General features: G+C 45.8%; 2 protein-coding genes across 13 annotated transcripts in view; one reads left to right on the forward strand and one right to left on the reverse strand.

Moving 5' to 3' along the window:
• ST3GAL6 (ST3 beta-galactoside alpha-2,3-sialyltransferase 6) overlaps positions 1–4,173 on the forward strand; it is a 41,676-nt gene extending 37,503 nt beyond the window's left edge. For all 12 annotated transcript variants that reach the window (XM_058836055.1, XM_058836098.1, XM_058836062.1 and 9 more), the window contains 2 exons: positions 758–910; positions 2,616–4,173. In XM_058836055.1, the coding sequence (XP_058692038.1) occupies positions 758–910; positions 2,616–2,696 (234 nt within the window). In that variant the 3' untranslated portion in view covers positions 2,697–4,173. The remainder of the gene's footprint in view (positions 1–757; positions 911–2,615) is intronic.
• A 1,509-nt stretch (positions 4,174–5,682) lies between these two features.
• The window catches only part of COL8A1 (collagen type VIII alpha 1 chain), a 90,104-nt gene continuing 80,369 nt past the window's right edge, over positions 5,683–15,417 (reverse strand). The window contains exons 4-5 of the mRNA XM_058836041.1: positions 13,690–14,005; positions 5,683–11,911 (exon numbers count right to left, since the gene is read on the reverse strand). Of these exons, the coding sequence (XP_058692024.1) occupies positions 10,005–11,911; positions 13,690–14,002 (2,220 nt within the window). The 5' untranslated portion in view covers positions 14,003–14,005 and the 3' untranslated portion in view covers positions 5,683–10,004. The remainder of the gene's footprint in view (positions 11,912–13,689; positions 14,006–15,417) is intronic.

Here is a 15,417-nt window from a genome sequence, read left to right on the forward strand (position 1 = left end):
AGAGGTCATGTATCTAGCACAGGATAGGGCAGATGGTTGCATGGAGTTCTATGCTTTTGTGAGAATTGCTACCTTTTGCTTAGGTGCTCTTGATTTTGCGCAGTTAAAACCTTTTTATGACATGCTCTTCGTTTTACACTGCTTTTACTTCTGAACTTACTGTAGAGGAGAAATGATTTTATTTACAATTTTGTTTCTTCTAATGGGGATAGCAGGGGAAGGTCTAAAGCAAAACTCTTGTGGAATTTCCCTGCTTTGAAGAAATGCAAATTCAGTCAAATTTGTGTAGCAGTGGCTTTCATGCTTTTTTAGTTTGTTGCTATGAAAATTTGGGCATATCATGTTCTTTTCATCTGGGTCCCCATCATTTAGAAACTTCTGAACACGTCTCATAATTCAATCAAATTTGAAGGGGTTGTAAATTGTTTTCCAGCATAGTGAAGCCTGCTCAGTTTAATGAAAGTAGCTGAGCAGAGCAATGGGGAGACCATCCTGATGCTTCTGTGGAGGGAAGGGCTCAGCCTGCACTAGAAACCAAGGAATCCCAGGGAAGGCTGATGTGACAGACACACCCTGGTCATGGAAACCTGTGGGGGCAGTACCTTATTCCTTTAGAGGCAGGAGGGGATCAACCTGTGAAACCAAATATCTGTAGAAGACCGAGGCTGTTTGATTTCCCTTGTCTCTGTTCTTAAGTTCTCTGTTCCCATCAGGCTGCCAGGTAGTTATTGTGTGTTCTCTTTGTGTTTTGTTATAGAAACCCAAGCATCCAACAACGGGGTTAATTGCCATTACACTGGCATTTCACATATGCCACGAAGTCCACCTGGCAGGCTTCAAGTACGACTTCACTGACAGAAATAGTTCTTTGCACTACTATGGCAATGAAACCATGTCTCAGATGATGCAGGTAACTAACACTTGTTTGTGCTGAGAAAAATAGAGCTGGTAACTGGAGAAGGCAATTGAATATAGATAGAAGTGTGAACTGCAGGTCAGAAAGGCTTCCCACCATCTCCTGGTTCAGCTGTGTCTTGTGGGTTAACATTGCTTGAATCACTTTGTCTGCTGTTGTTTCTGAAAAATGTAGATACTGATATTTGTGTCCCTTGTGCTGTACCATATTCTGCAATGTCTGGATGAGATGTCCATTTGTGTATTGTGTTCTGCTTTGCTGGTGTTTTCCTTAGGCTGCACAACTCTTTTCCTAGAGATGTCTTTGTTAGCACTGTCAGCACATGAGCAGTGCTGTTTCTGTTCGTGTTCTCTTTTTCCTTGGCATACTTGTACTGTATGTCATAGCTGTCAAACTTCTTAAAAGACAAGAGCAAAAAGGAATGGAAGGAGTTAAGACCTATGAACTTGTATAAGTCTTGCATAGGAAAAGAAATTAATTTTGGAAACTGGAAGTAGAAAAGAAAAGCAACTCTTGGAGGCGGGTAGGAAGAGAAGGAACTGCTTCCAGGAGGGGGGTAGTCACAACTCAACAGGAGAGGGAGCAGCAGGAGGCTGGAAAACATCAGGAATGCCTTCTCCTCCCTGCTGCTTTGGTAAGGCCATCCCTCTCCTTTCTTTTATGTCTCTGCTCTTGTATTCAGTTGCCTTCATCTCTGTATTTCAAGCAACCCTGTGTCAGCCCTTCACAGCAGTGTGAAGTTTTCTTTTGCATATGCATTGCATGTGGGTACCATTTTCTTTCTCTTCCATTTGCTGAAGAGGAAGGGTAGAGACAGTGCCCATAGGAGCCTTTCATGTTTCTCTCAGAACTCCTAGATGCCTGCTATTCTGAGATAATTTTCCTCTGACACTGAACTTGCCTTCCTCTGGAGGCTCCTCTCTGCAGGTGCTTTTTTGCAACATACACTAAGTTTGAGTAAGGTTGATCATTAACTGAATAGACATCCATAAATTTTCCTAAAGTCTTGAAACTTTAAAAACAAACCATTAAACAAAAATGTTCCAGTTAGTTCTTTTGTGGTAATAAATTACAAATACTATACTACATCTGTATAATCTTTTATGCAGTGTTTGTATTATATTCATTTTAATTTACAGGATTCAGTGTCTTAGGAAAATTTACTTTCCTTGTGCTGCCCTCCACTAACCTAAGTGGTCTCTTCTGTATCCAGGAACTGGATACAGCACAGAAGATGGGTTGGTTTGGGCTTGCTAAACCTAATTGGCAGGATGCATCTGAACCACGAGTGCTTGATGTGCTTTTCAAGAACCTGCACTGAGCTTTGAGGATTACTTATTTTCTGACTGCTTGTGCTGTAAATGTGGTTACACAGCTGTTGCTCTGAATAAGCAGGGCAAGGAGTTGGGAGAGTTAATAATGAGTTAATAATTCTGTGAGACCACATCTCACCTGCTCTTATCACTGTTACCATTGTTTTTAGTTGTGTCCTTACAGAAATATCTAATCTAGTTTTTCTAGTTTAATCTAATTTTCTTGGGAAACTGTGCTAGCCTTTGCTAAGAAGTCTTTTCCCCAGACCTTTTCTGTTCTTAGCATCTTCCAAGTATCACAGGTAATAGAAAGGAACAGCCAAGTGATGCTGCTAGTTATAATTTGATTTTATAATTAATTTCATTATTCCCTCACATCTCTTTAGAATGAATACCACAACATCACTGCTGAGCAGAAATTTTTGAAGAAGCTTATAGACAAGAACTTTGTGGTCAATTTGACGTGAAAGCTGAATGGAAAACACAAAGAACAATCACTATTTTCAAGATTTGATAAATTTTTATTTTTTGTATGACATTTTTATTTTTTAAGTGCAGCATAACTGTTTACTGTTTAAAGGAGCCCAGAAACCTCATCAAGGCAAAAGCTTCTATGCCTGAGGATAATGGACTGTTGCAAACAGAGTTAAATGAATTTCTGTGAAGCTATTTAATAGTGGGAAAACCATGAAACTTTCAATTGAAAGTATCAGGGATATATAAAAACGTGATGCACATCACTTACTTACCAGTGAGAACTCTTCTCAAATGGTTAATTCTCTGGAATACTTTTGTTTCTGATGTTGTCCTCCAAAAGAGTTCCACTGTCAAGAGACTGAGATGACCAGTGTTCAATCAGTAGGTGGATGTAAAGTCATGAATATCTGTCTTGTATGAAAATGGCTTTAAAACTATGCATCAAAATCATTACTGTGATTGGAGAAGGGGGAACATAACAGACTGTGCAGGTCTTGTTCTGCCATACTCCTGAGGAGAGGATGTCCACCTTCAGCCAAGCAGCCACAGCTTCTGCACTGACCATCACCTCTGAGCTTCTGTCTGCCTCTGCCGAAGTTGAAGACCCTTGGTCCAATTTGTGGAGATGTTGGTGTTGACATTGCTTGTGTTGTACCCATTTTATGGAAAAACCATACTCCCTGTGCTGTGCATCCAGTAAATTCTACACTTGCTGACTTGACTTAAAAAGAGGGAATATGAAGACTGAAGAGCTGTCCGAACTTCCTGCGTGTCAGCTCCCAGACCACAGCAGAAACACAAGCTTGGACAAAGATGTTCATGCCTGAGTTTAGAGTCAATGTTTGTTGGAGTCCTAGTTCTCCATGACAGGATCTCATGTATTTTTTTGTTTGCTCCTCAAAAACAGGTGGATTTTTCCAAACAAGGACAACCTCCTTCCTCAGATGCTGTAATACATCAATACAAACAAGGAATACTCCCATTTTTGGCAGCAGAGTGTGGTAGGGAGTATCCAGGATGTACCTCAGCTGAATTATCATTTGGCATCTGTTTACCTCTTTTGTCTTGATATTTAAGTTTCAAGTGCGTGGCTGAACTAAATCATTTAGTAATGGGAACTTGATTGACATTTTAATTGAAACATTTAATGGGATGTCTGTTTCCTGTATTGGTTTGTCTCTGACAAGCTTGTGAATAAATTAAATCTTCCTGGGAAGGTGCCTGACAACTGTCAAAGAACAACAGTATGCTGTTCCAGTTCTCTCACAGGACACCTGTGTAAAGTTTTTATTTTAATTATGGCAGAATTCCTTGAAGATCTTGTGGTTATCTTTAGCAATCATACCTTAAGAAGGCAAAAATAAGTCCACTTAAAAAAAGTCTTTGAAGTTGGTAGGAATACCATTGTTGCTTTTAAATAAAATTATATAGAGGGTACATTTAGGAATAATGCAAACAATTGCGATACGAACACAAACCATGGTATTTGTTATTTTCAGAAGCTGAGGATTTCAAGAGTACTGAACACAATTTATTTTGCTGCAGCTATATAGAGGAATAAGCATTGAAGTAACCAAAGAGTCATCTTTCTTGTGGGGTGCAGGGGTACTTAAAAAAAACCAACAAAACCACAAACACCTTCCCATAGTTCTCGTTTCCAGCTTTAGCTCCTTGGCTCTGCCATTTGGGAATTAGGGAGGGCAGTATGGTCTGGAGAGGTTCCAGAGGTGAAGGGGAGGAGGCTTGTGTTTCCACTCAGTGATTCCTGAGTGGAAACACAAGCTTTGGTCTTTCCAGCAAGCTGGACACACCTGAAATAACTCAAGATGTCAGAAAAATCTGTTGCATGAGGAGGCTAAGGATGCAGGTGTGTCCCAGCAAGGTACAGGGTGTGCCATGGTGTCTTGTCTGCTGTGTGTCCCATGGGTGCAATTGCACTCCAGCTATGTGCAGGGTGGCAGGTGGGAGTGTGGAGGAGAGGGGAGAGTGTGGGAGGTCCTGGGGCACTGGAAGAGGTGACTCTGGTGTTGGAAATGGAGGAAATCACAATTTCTTCACCATCTGGCAGAAGGGCTATTAACTTTTTGTAATCTTTATTTTTTTCCCAAGACTTTGAAGAGGTCTTTGCTTGAAAGTCTGAATACAAACAAATGGGGTTTCATTTAAGAAAATAGTGACAGTATTGTCTTTGTCTCTACCAGCATTTAATTCTCCTGGTTATTTCAGTTAATTAAAAAGGTTTGTATATGATTCTGCAGCCCCAGATGTACAGTGATTTAAACTCCTGACAATAATAATTCCACCTGCAAAAGTTGCTGTGGCAAGGCTTTTTGCAGACATAGCGGTGTTCTCCAAGCTGTTGCTGTGGAGGAGACCCTGGTAGATCATGGACTGTGTTGAGAGCCAAGGCTTGCAGAAGTGGGGGGCTGCCCCTTCACCCTCAAAATTCACAATTGCTTCCAGAGCTGGCACCCCTGGCTCTCCCAATGGCTGCTGCCACGGTCCAGCTGCATCCATGTAGCATCTTACAGGATGCTGTGCAGCAGGATTTTTTTCCCAGGAGAACTGTTGAATGTGTTTCAGACACTGTGAAGAGAGTTCTTCTGATGGTGCACACTGCATCCTCTCCTTCTCCACCCCTGTCTCCAGTTCCAGGAAGTGGGTAGGGAGCTCTGCTTTTGAAGATGTGGTTATTTTCTCTGCTTTATTTCTTCTCCAGAGGTACTCTTCTCACTAATCTAAACTGATTCCTTCTCCAGTTTTTCTAGTAGGTTTTCTGTTCTTTGTGGGGGGATGGGATTTGGATTCTAGCTGTAGCAGAACAAACAAAATAATTGAAACAAAAAAGCAGCTTCATGGCAAACAAATGGTGTCTCCCAAACTCTTTGTATTAAAAAAAAAAAAAATCCCTTTAGTCTTTTTTACTTTTGCCACATCAACTTTTTGATCTCCCTAAAATATTTTTCTAAAATAATGTTTGGTGTTCTTGATGAATTTAATGTTCTCTAAAAGCATTTGTCCGTATCAGCTGTTTCTTTTTATATCCTAATAAACCTTCCCATTGTATGACTGACTTATTTTTCAAATTAAGCAGTATTTTCAGGGATATTTTTCTCCCACTTCTGTGCTCCTGCCAGGGGCATTAAGTCCACCATAGTTATTGTCCCAGGGTGACTGGGTAATATTTTGAATGAAACCCATTCCCTCAGGATCAAGCCAAGAGCTGATGCTGCTTGTAAACCATGTGGTTTTTCGTTTGTTTGGTTGTTTTGTTTCATTTTTTTTTTAAGTTTTTTTGTTGTTTTTGTTGGTTTTTTGTTTGGGTGCTTTTTTGCTTGGTTTGTTGGTTTGTTTTTTTTTTTTTTTGAAAGCCCAGTTTGCAGGCCAGTAGCATCTCTCCTCAGTAATAAGTAAAGCAGTAAGTAAAGTCTCCTCAGTAAAGCTAGGTACTGACTTTTTTTTCCCTACAAGATGTTTTTTAGCATCCTGTGTACACCAGCTCTGCTCCACCACCTGCTTCACGCAGATCATTCCTGGTACTCTGCCTCGAGGATGAGTCTTGCTTTGGCACTAACTTCATTCAGGCAGGAACACCCACGTGTAGTGCATTTCCCAGCAGTGCTCACAGGTTACACTTCTATTCTGCCCAAGCACACATTTTCACAGGTGTTTTGCAGTACCAAAGACTTGACACTTGGGGCTTTTAGAATAAAACAATAATGCTAACACCAAATATTTAGATAGTTTCTGAGTGTGGGCTGCTATTAAGACTTTTTTTCCCTTTTTGCCATTCCTGAAAATGAAATCTCTGCACTGAAACTTCCCTTTAAAACCTGTCCAGTCTTTTTTTTTTTTTTTTTTTTTTTAAATTTCATCAGGTGTGAAGCTGCCAGCTTTATTTCTGTGTCTGATAACAGTGTAACTGTGTAGGTCCCCAGTGTCTCCCATAATTTTTCTACCTGAAGTCAGATGTTCTCCTCCCTTCTTATTCCTGTTCTCTGGCAGGCTGCTGAATTTCTAGATGGCATCACCTTACAGCAAAGGAACTTGTGCATTTTATCTGCCACCCCTCTCAAAATGCTGCACTGTCAGAAAGACACAGCTCTAAGATACCAAACTGCGCACAGAACAGGCAGGATGACACGTGTTGGCTGAAAGCTTTGTTTGGCTCTGTCCTTAAGGATGTTCCTTCGTTGGGAAACTGTTTTGTACTCTCCTATAATAATTAAGAGAAGTCACAGACTATTGCATTAAATGTGAATCTGAGAGTGCCTAAGAGGTGTTACTGAGCAACATTTCCAGTGACTATACAGGTGATAATAATAATACAGAATCTCAGCTTTGGTGTTTAATTAGCATGTGGTACTTCTTGTTTCCAGTGCCATACTTTCCTTTTTAGCAGTGCTCTGGGGGAGAGTATAAATACCTTCACTTTTAAGTGGATTCATATTTTTAAGAACATACAAAGCTCAACATATGTTTTTGGTATTAGGAAATACTTATTTTATTTGCCACTTGTCTTAAGTTTTATATGCCTTTAAAGTGCCACCTGTATTTTGAAGAATTCTTACAGTTGTTTCAAGTGAAATTTTGAATTCTACAAATGGAAGGAGATTATTTTCCTGTGAATAAACTGTTAAAGACAGTGCCCTCGGACTTATTTTTGCAAGGCTGGTGCTCTGTGTGAGTGTGGATGTGTGGGTATGCCCAGGGCCATTATTATTGGTGTGTAAAGTAAATAGTGGTGTCAGATAAGGTATCAAGTTTTGGAACAAATTTTAGTGCTTTGTAGAGCAAACAGCAGAAAGTTTTTGAACCTAGGTGGGTGGAGTTATATTGTGGCTGGAGATCTAACTCCAGGCTGAGTACAACCAGAACTGGGACATGTTTTTTGTGGATTAAGATCAAGAGCAGCATCCTTGTGATTCAGATTTTTCATTGTTTTTTGAATCTTGGTTTTCTTACTGTGGACTGTTGGGGGAATGCTAAAATAAGAAATGTAGAACAAAGAAGATGGTGTGTGATAAAAAAATTCAGAAAGTGAAAATAGCTTTAGATAGAAAGTGAGTGATGCTGAGTACAGTACTTAACTCATTATTTGTTTTCTCTTTGTGCAGTAAAAATGAGATGCAGAGGGCTTCAGGGAGTCCAAGGGAGATTTGGATAACAGTTCTCTGGCACAGTGTGTATTCAGTGCATTCCTTTCAGTATGGACAGTCCAGGAGTTCAGCATCTTGGAGGAAATGCTTGTCTTAGAGGTGAGGTGGGGAAGCCACATCAGGGGAGCCAGCATCTCTGGGCAGCCAGTTCTGCCTTTTCAGGCAACACAAGCCCTTAGCAGCAGCCTCTGTGGCCAATTCCTTGGCTGCCCCTCTGCCTTCTTGAATCCCCACATTGGCTCTTGCTAGGCAGTGTCTGTCCCCATGGGCTGCCTGAGGGAGCCATTCCCTCTTTGTGTTGTTCCCCCCAGACCCTGCTCTGTCCTCCCACCAAATGGAACATGTTCCCTCTCTGGCTTACAGCATGTTTTGCCAGGAGATGGGAACTAGAGAAAAGGGTGTACCTCTTAATTTTTCCCCCCCCTACCTCGGGCTGTCAGTGGTTCCAGAGAGCCCTTGTGGTCTGATAAATGAATTCAGGAGGTTGAATGTTCCTTCTGATAGTTCTGAATGAAGACAGGATTGGGTTTTGGTTTTATTTTTAAAGATATTTAATAAGATATTTTTTTCAAATCAGTACAAAAATTTTAAATACAAAATTATTTGCTTTTGACGTATCTCATATATTCTGGGAACATACTGAAGTCACCAGTGTCTGGTAAACTGTCTGTCCATTCCTGCCACCGTTCCATAAAATTTCTGAGATAAAGCACCACATTATATCACTGGAGTCCTTAGTCAATGTTAGACCGCATTAAACTCTGCATTTAAATAATGGTAATGCCAGTTAAATCCAATCTTAGTTCTGCATGAAAAAAATCTAGGTTCATTTTTGCATCAAAAGCAGTAGCGGTAGCTAAAGACATCGAAGAAGTGATGAGCACCTAACTTTTCGACCTCGTGCAGCAGTGTGTGATGCGCAGCACTGTACAGGGAACCACAGCAAGGTCCACTGCCCTTGGGAAACAGAACACTTGTTGAGGTGAGATTAGCACCATTGATGAGCAGACAGAGACTTTGTGCACAGAAGTCGCTGTCCTCAAGTACAGAGAAGTATTGAGGCCTGCAGGTTCTCCTTGACAACTGGTAACGTATAAATACAGATTGGAAATCAGCTTTTAGATAGAACCAAGTTCTTGGATAAATTTGCATGATCAGTATTGCCGGTAAAGTTAACTGGTTGATCTCAAGCAACAAATCAGTTAAGCAAACAGAGCTACTTCTGCTTTGCCTAGTCATTGAAGAGTAAACTGATTCAGCGTTTGCTGAGTGGCAGAATCGATGTCTCGTCTGACAAGCCAAATGGGTTCTCCATACAAGCACAGAAAGCCAAGTAAATTTATGCCACCCTGAAGTATTGCCATGTATTGGCCAAAATGTCTCAACGTGGCACAAGTAAATGGGGAAGATTTACCTCATGTACTTGAGCTGTGTGAATAGAGAATGGAAACTTTCCAAGTGCTGTGGCATTTGGAGGTGAAACCAGTGCCTGCCTGGAGTCAGTGGTGACATTGTAGTTCCAATGACTGCTGGAGGTGGCTCAGGGGAATGATCGTGCCATCATAAATAAATTGTTCAGGAAAAAACCCACACCTGCCGGATTATTTTATTACAAGGGAAGGGAAATACAAGTCTCCAGCTAAGAGAACCTTTGCTTGTCAGGCAGACCTGCTGTCAAAAACCCAAGAAAACCCCCACCCAGACAAATAAGCCACTCAATTTTTTTAATATAATTAGAGGCTGACCTACTCTGGTTTAAGTCACTGTTTTTCATCTCATAACTATGATCAATGCAACAGGAGTGAGTGACATACACTGATTTGACTTTAGTACTGAATTACTGTGAATGAAATTAAGTAAGCATGGCATTGCAGAAATATATAATGTACAGCTAATATGTCCCCCTTGGGTGCAAAACAACTGTTTATGAACCTGATACACATCTTTAGATATGTTCACCACACCTTTTTTTTTATAAGTAGCTGTGCATAATGTTAAACTTTGTATTTATTTTTTTGGTTTTGTACAAGATGGTCCAAAATGGTCATAAAACGCGTCTTTTGTGGTATAAAAGTTTGAAGCAGCGGAGAAAGGTTTTGATTTCGTGTGTGTGTGTGCTGTGTGTGTGTCTGTTTGGTTTTACATGGGATACAATAAATACCCTGAAAAAGACGAATGAACGTACTGCCCGGCATAGAGTCCTGCCGCCTGCTCGGATGGCATCTGAACGTAAACCTTGTCTCCGTGCATCAGCTGCACCACGGCGCTGCCCGAAGCCTGGTCCAGGAAGCCCTTCTTGTACTCGTCGTAGGTGTACATGAGCGGCTCGTTGTTCTTGTACAGCGCCACCCACACGTTGGCGCCTTTACAGTGGACGTGGTAGGCGAAGTAGTAGACGCCGGGGATCTCGCAGGTGAAGATGCCCGTCTGGGGGTTGTAGTTCTGCCGCCCATTGTACAGGAGCTTGTCGAACTTTATAGGCACCCCGACGCGGGGGAAGGGCGTGAGGAGCTCTGCCGTGAACGCGGGCATCTCGTACACGATGCCGCCAGCCTTGCCTTTCTTGCCCTTGTAGCCGTAGGGAGGCTTCACGCCGTCTATGCCTGGCCCCACCTCGGGCAGGTACTGTCCTACGGCGGGGGGGGTGGGCGGGATGATGACCGGCGGACCTGGGGGCCCGGGGGGGCCCGGGGGCCCCTGGAGCCCCGGCTGGCCGGGAGGGCCGAGCGCCCCCGGCTTCCCCGGGGGTCCCTGCAGCCCCGCAGCACCGGGTTTGCCTACCCCAGGGAAGCCAGGGGGGCCGGGCATGCCCGGCTCGCCCTTCGCCCCTGGCAGCCCCGGGGGCCCGATGGGACCACTGGGTCCCGCGATGCCCGGGATGCCCGAGGGGCCCTGAAGCCCCTGGGCCCCGGGGAGCCCGGGCTCACCCTTTGGCCCCACGAGCCCTGGGACCCCGGGCAGCCCCGGCAAGCCTTTGTGTCCGGCTTCCCCCTTGGGTCCTGTGGGGCCCGGCAGCCCCCGCAGCCCAGGGCCACCCACTTCCCCAGGAAAGCCTGGCTTGCCTGGAAAACCCTGCAGGCCAGGTTCTCCCTTGGGGCCCACTGGTCCTGGTGGCCCTACGGCACCCCCCTCCCCTTTAGGTCCTGGGAAGCCGGCGGCCCCCGGGGGGCCCATGATGCCCGGCAGGCCTGGCTGGCCGGGCTCCCCCGGTGGCCCTCCCATGCCGGGTGGCCCCGCGTGCCCCTTCTCCCCCTTCGGCCCCAGGGGGCCAGGTAGACCACCCACACCTCGCTCCCCTTTGGGCCCGGGGAAGCCCGGCTTGCCAACCCCGGGGAGGCCGGGGGGCCCCGGCAGGCCTGGCAATCCCTGCTCCCCTTTGCCGCCCGGGAAGCCGGGCTGGCCAGGCATGCCGTCCTGGCCGGGTTTGCCGATGCCAGGCGGGCCGGGAGGGCCTTGGATCCCGGGGGCCCCTGGAGGCCCCTGCAGCCCTAACTCTCCTGGGGGTCCGGGTTTGCCCAGGGGTCCCTGTGGGCCGGGGAAGCCAACCATGCCCGGTTTGCCCACCCCCGGCAGCCCCACGGGGCCGGGGGGACCAGGCAGCCCAGGTGGACCCTTCAAACCCGGCAAACCCGGGATCCCGACCCCCTTCTCCCCCTTTGGCCCTGGGATCCCAGGGATTCCTGGTGGCCCCTTCATCCCAGGCTCACCCTTTGGCCCTGGTTGCCCCTGCAGCCCCGGAGCGCCCGCTTTCCCTATGCCGGGAAGCCCATGAGGCCCTGGTGGTCCTTGTGGTCCCGGTATCCCCATGGGCCCAATCTCCCCCTTCGGCCCCATCTCCCCTCTTGGCCCTGGGGGCCCCATGACCCCTGGCTTTCCTGGCATCCCTGGCAAACCCGGCTTTCCAATTCCTGGGTATCCTTGTGGGCCTGGTTTTCCTTTGGCTCCTGGTACACCATGACCTGGTAATCCTGGTGGCCCTGGTGGCCCTCGTGGTCCAGGCTCACCCGGGGGGCCTTGCTCACCCCTCAGACTGCGCATGGGAATTTCTGTGTCGGGAAGAAAAGAAAGGGGATGGGGAGAGAGAGAGGTGTGATTGCAATAACATCCTTCAAAAAACAGGCAGTTTTGGATTGAATATGCTTTTTATGATGCCTCATGGTTTCATGGAAGACAGAGACAGCCTACGGAGTTACAGGTTGGTGCTGAGAATGAAGATGTTACTACTGTTTTTCATACTCCATACTTCCATGCATACTTCTGTTTCCACAACGTAATTACAGTGCATCATATGTAAAAGCCATTTGTGTGTTGTTGGTGTTTTCTACCTATACAAACTTAAACAGCAAAATCTGCATTTTGTCCTGTGTTGCTGTAGATCAATCTACCTTTAAGAGTTTTTGCAGGAAACTTGGTGCTCCCATGCTGTGGGAGGAATCCTGACATAAAAGTGCTTTTTCTGGAGGGGCTTAAATGAGCAAGATCAATTAAAAAAGATTGTATTAGTAAGAAATTTATACATAGGGTATGTCTGTATTTTCCCCAAGGCTTTGGTTCCCATTAGAGTATTACTGGAAACCTGCAGCTTTAAATCAGTATTGGTCTTTTGGCATAGCCATGTCTAATTATGGCTCTTCTAAACACCTTGCAAAATGTTTGTATTGTCCAAACCCACATTCTTGTGTATGTGACCATTTATCATTGCAGGTCAGGGTGGGGAAGTTGCTGCTGGGGTTGGTTGCTTTTCAAGCTGCAGGATTTTTGTGTTAAGTGGAAACTCTTTCCAGCTCTAAAATGTGTAAAGTAAGAGATTTGGGGAAGGACAGGAGATAAAGTTTCAGGACAAGAGAATGAACTGTTCTTTGAGAGGCAGAAACCTTCGCTCTCTGCATGTGCTGTGTTTTACGCACATCAAAAATCTTTGCTCATGAGATAGGTTGATTTTACTACAGCCAATGGTGCTTGTTCCAAAACAAGACCATTTGGACACTCCAGAAATAGGCCCTGAAATCTTCCGTGTCCTTCTGAAGTCAATGGAGTCTGTGGTTAGCTGGAGCCTCAGTTACCCAGCTTGTCTGCAGTTGCACAGACGCTGGTGGTCCTCAGAAGGATTTTATGACACTGGGTGTTCCTGGGCACCCTTTGTATTTTGGACTTTTCTTGTTTTCTTAAATATCTTATTACTGTCCAGAGTTCCTTTACTGAATAGGGAAAGTGCTTGTACGTGCAGACTTGTGCATTAATCCTCTGTACTTTCAATGTCTCTGTTACACCCATAAATAACCTACAGAAGGAGGACTGCAGAGTCTGAAGAGCAATTGTGTGTTTTTATCTGCAAACCTCAAAATCAGAGGGACTGGACAAATTCAGACAAAATGGTGATATTCCCATAAATTCAAATCTTGAGGCTCTTAGTTCGTATGTCTGGTTGTTGCAGTGAGAGTGGGAGCAGATCCAGACAGGACTCTGGGCCATCATTTGAAACCCCATCAGAGGGTCTCCTGCAAACAGGTGGGATGACAAGGCTTTTCTGAGAGTTGAGCAGCACCTGAGCAAACCTGTGTGCTGCAGGCTCATTGCAGGTAGGGCTGCTCAGAGGCTGTGCTGCAGCCCAGAGGATGACTCTGGTCTTGTGCTGGTGACCCTGAGCTGCCCCACAGCTCCCATGAACCTGTTTTGTCCACCTATGGCCAGTGGGCACAAGGGTGATGTGCCCAGCCTGCAGCAGCAGCAGCAGCCTCTCCAGTGTTCCATTTCCCCACTGCAAACAGTGCTCTGGCACTGCAGATGGGGCTGTGCAGGGGTGGGGGGGGACATGCTGACCTACCTTTCTCTTTCTTGGGAGCCATATCCTTGCCGAGCATGGGCATCTGCGGGACCTCCTTCCTGTACTGGGGCAGATGGGGGTACTCCTTCCCATAGGGCATGTGGGGCACCTCCTTGCCCAGGTGCTGCATCGGGATGCCTTCTTTGCCCAGCGGCATGTGAGGTACTTGTTGTCCGAGGGGTTGGTACTGGGGCACCTGAGGTGGCAGCTGCTTGATCCCATAGTAGGCACCACCTTGAGCAGACCTCACCAGCTCTAGGTAAACAGTGACAGCCACTGCCAGCAGCTGCACAGGGAAGAGCAGCATGACCATCACCTGTGGAAAGCACCACAAAACACACAGTTGGCAGAAGATGGTTTTTCCGTGTTGTGCGTTCCTGGTTAGGGCAAACTGTTCTCTTTTTCTGCAGCAAAGTGGACCTAAATCTCTGCAGAGTGGCCCTGGTTTGTGTGCTGCCCTGGAGGATATCCAGCAGCAGGCCTGTATCTGGTTTTTTGGAGGCTCTACTCAAGCAGTACTACTACAGCATTATTTAGTTAGTTAGTTTTATGCCACCCTAGAGGTGCCCTCTGTGATTACTCCACACAGGGACCTGCTCCCAGTTTGCTGCCTTCTCACCTGTGTCAGTGCCACAGCACAGCTTTGGGGAGCTCTGCTGCAAGCTCTGGCACAGGGCAAGAGCAGGCAGGGGATGTGGAAATCTCCTAAATGCGTTCTGCTGGAGGAAGCTATGTTGTCAGTGCCCCTTCTGTTTTCCACAGCAATGAAAGCTGTTTCTGAGCTCAAATCTGTGCCTGGGATTGTGCCCTGTGGCTGCAGTGTCCAAGGGCTGTCTGTTTGTATCACAGCTCCTTGCCAGCTCTCCTCTTAGCTGGGTTGGGATCCTCTCAGCCACCTCCTTCCAGAAGTGGGCCTGCTTAGGCCACCACTGCTCTAGGTGGGCTCAGCCAACCCAAGCCTTTCTCTGAGAATATTCAACTATTTTCTAAAGGTCTCCCCACTGCAGATCCTGGCTCATTGCAAGGTAGCCTATCCCAGCACCTCACCAGTCCTGCTAACACATCAGAATGGGGTTGAGCTTTCTTTGTTTTACTTCTATAACAAAATGTTAGCTTGGGACTTCTTGTCCCACCTGCTGTTGGCTTTTCTTTTTGCAGTTAAGGGCATTACCATCACCTGAGCAGCAAATTAGGAACTGGGAACTCCCTCAAGTAATGCAAATTAGGGGACAGCATGTGGTAAAAAGAGACTGTCTAGGAGTATTTTGTCCCACAACTAAATCTGGCATGCAAGTCCTGCCCTTTCCAAATACACATGGCACTTGCCAAGCCTGATGATTGTTGCCACTGTCCCTTTTCTCTACCATGCAAAGATGCCTTGGACCCAACCTTGGTGCATTTCCATGTCGTTTGTGCATTCCCTATGCATTTCCAGCTCATCTGTTCTTCAGAGCTTTGCCAAACTGCTTGTCAGGACTTGCTCCCAGCAGCTGTTGTGCTCTGGTGAGATGAGGGTGGCCTGAAGAGGCAGCCAGTGCTTTGTGCCATTTGCTTATTTTCCTGTCCTTCCCCAGCAGTCTAGCTCGACATAGAGGACAAAAAAGTACCTCAGTCTGTGGCAGAGGGGCTCAGCACTATGCTCTTTTATGCATAAATGCATAAATATCTTTTATGGGGTGTGTGTCCTCCAGGTTCTATGTTTTGCCCCTGCTTGAAGTTTTCCATAAA

Source organism: Poecile atricapillus, chromosome 1 (assembly GCF_030490865.1).
Source record: "Poecile atricapillus isolate bPoeAtr1 chromosome 1, bPoeAtr1.hap1, whole genome shotgun sequence".
Classification (NCBI taxonomy): Eukaryota; Metazoa; Chordata; class Aves; order Passeriformes; family Paridae; genus Poecile; species Poecile atricapillus.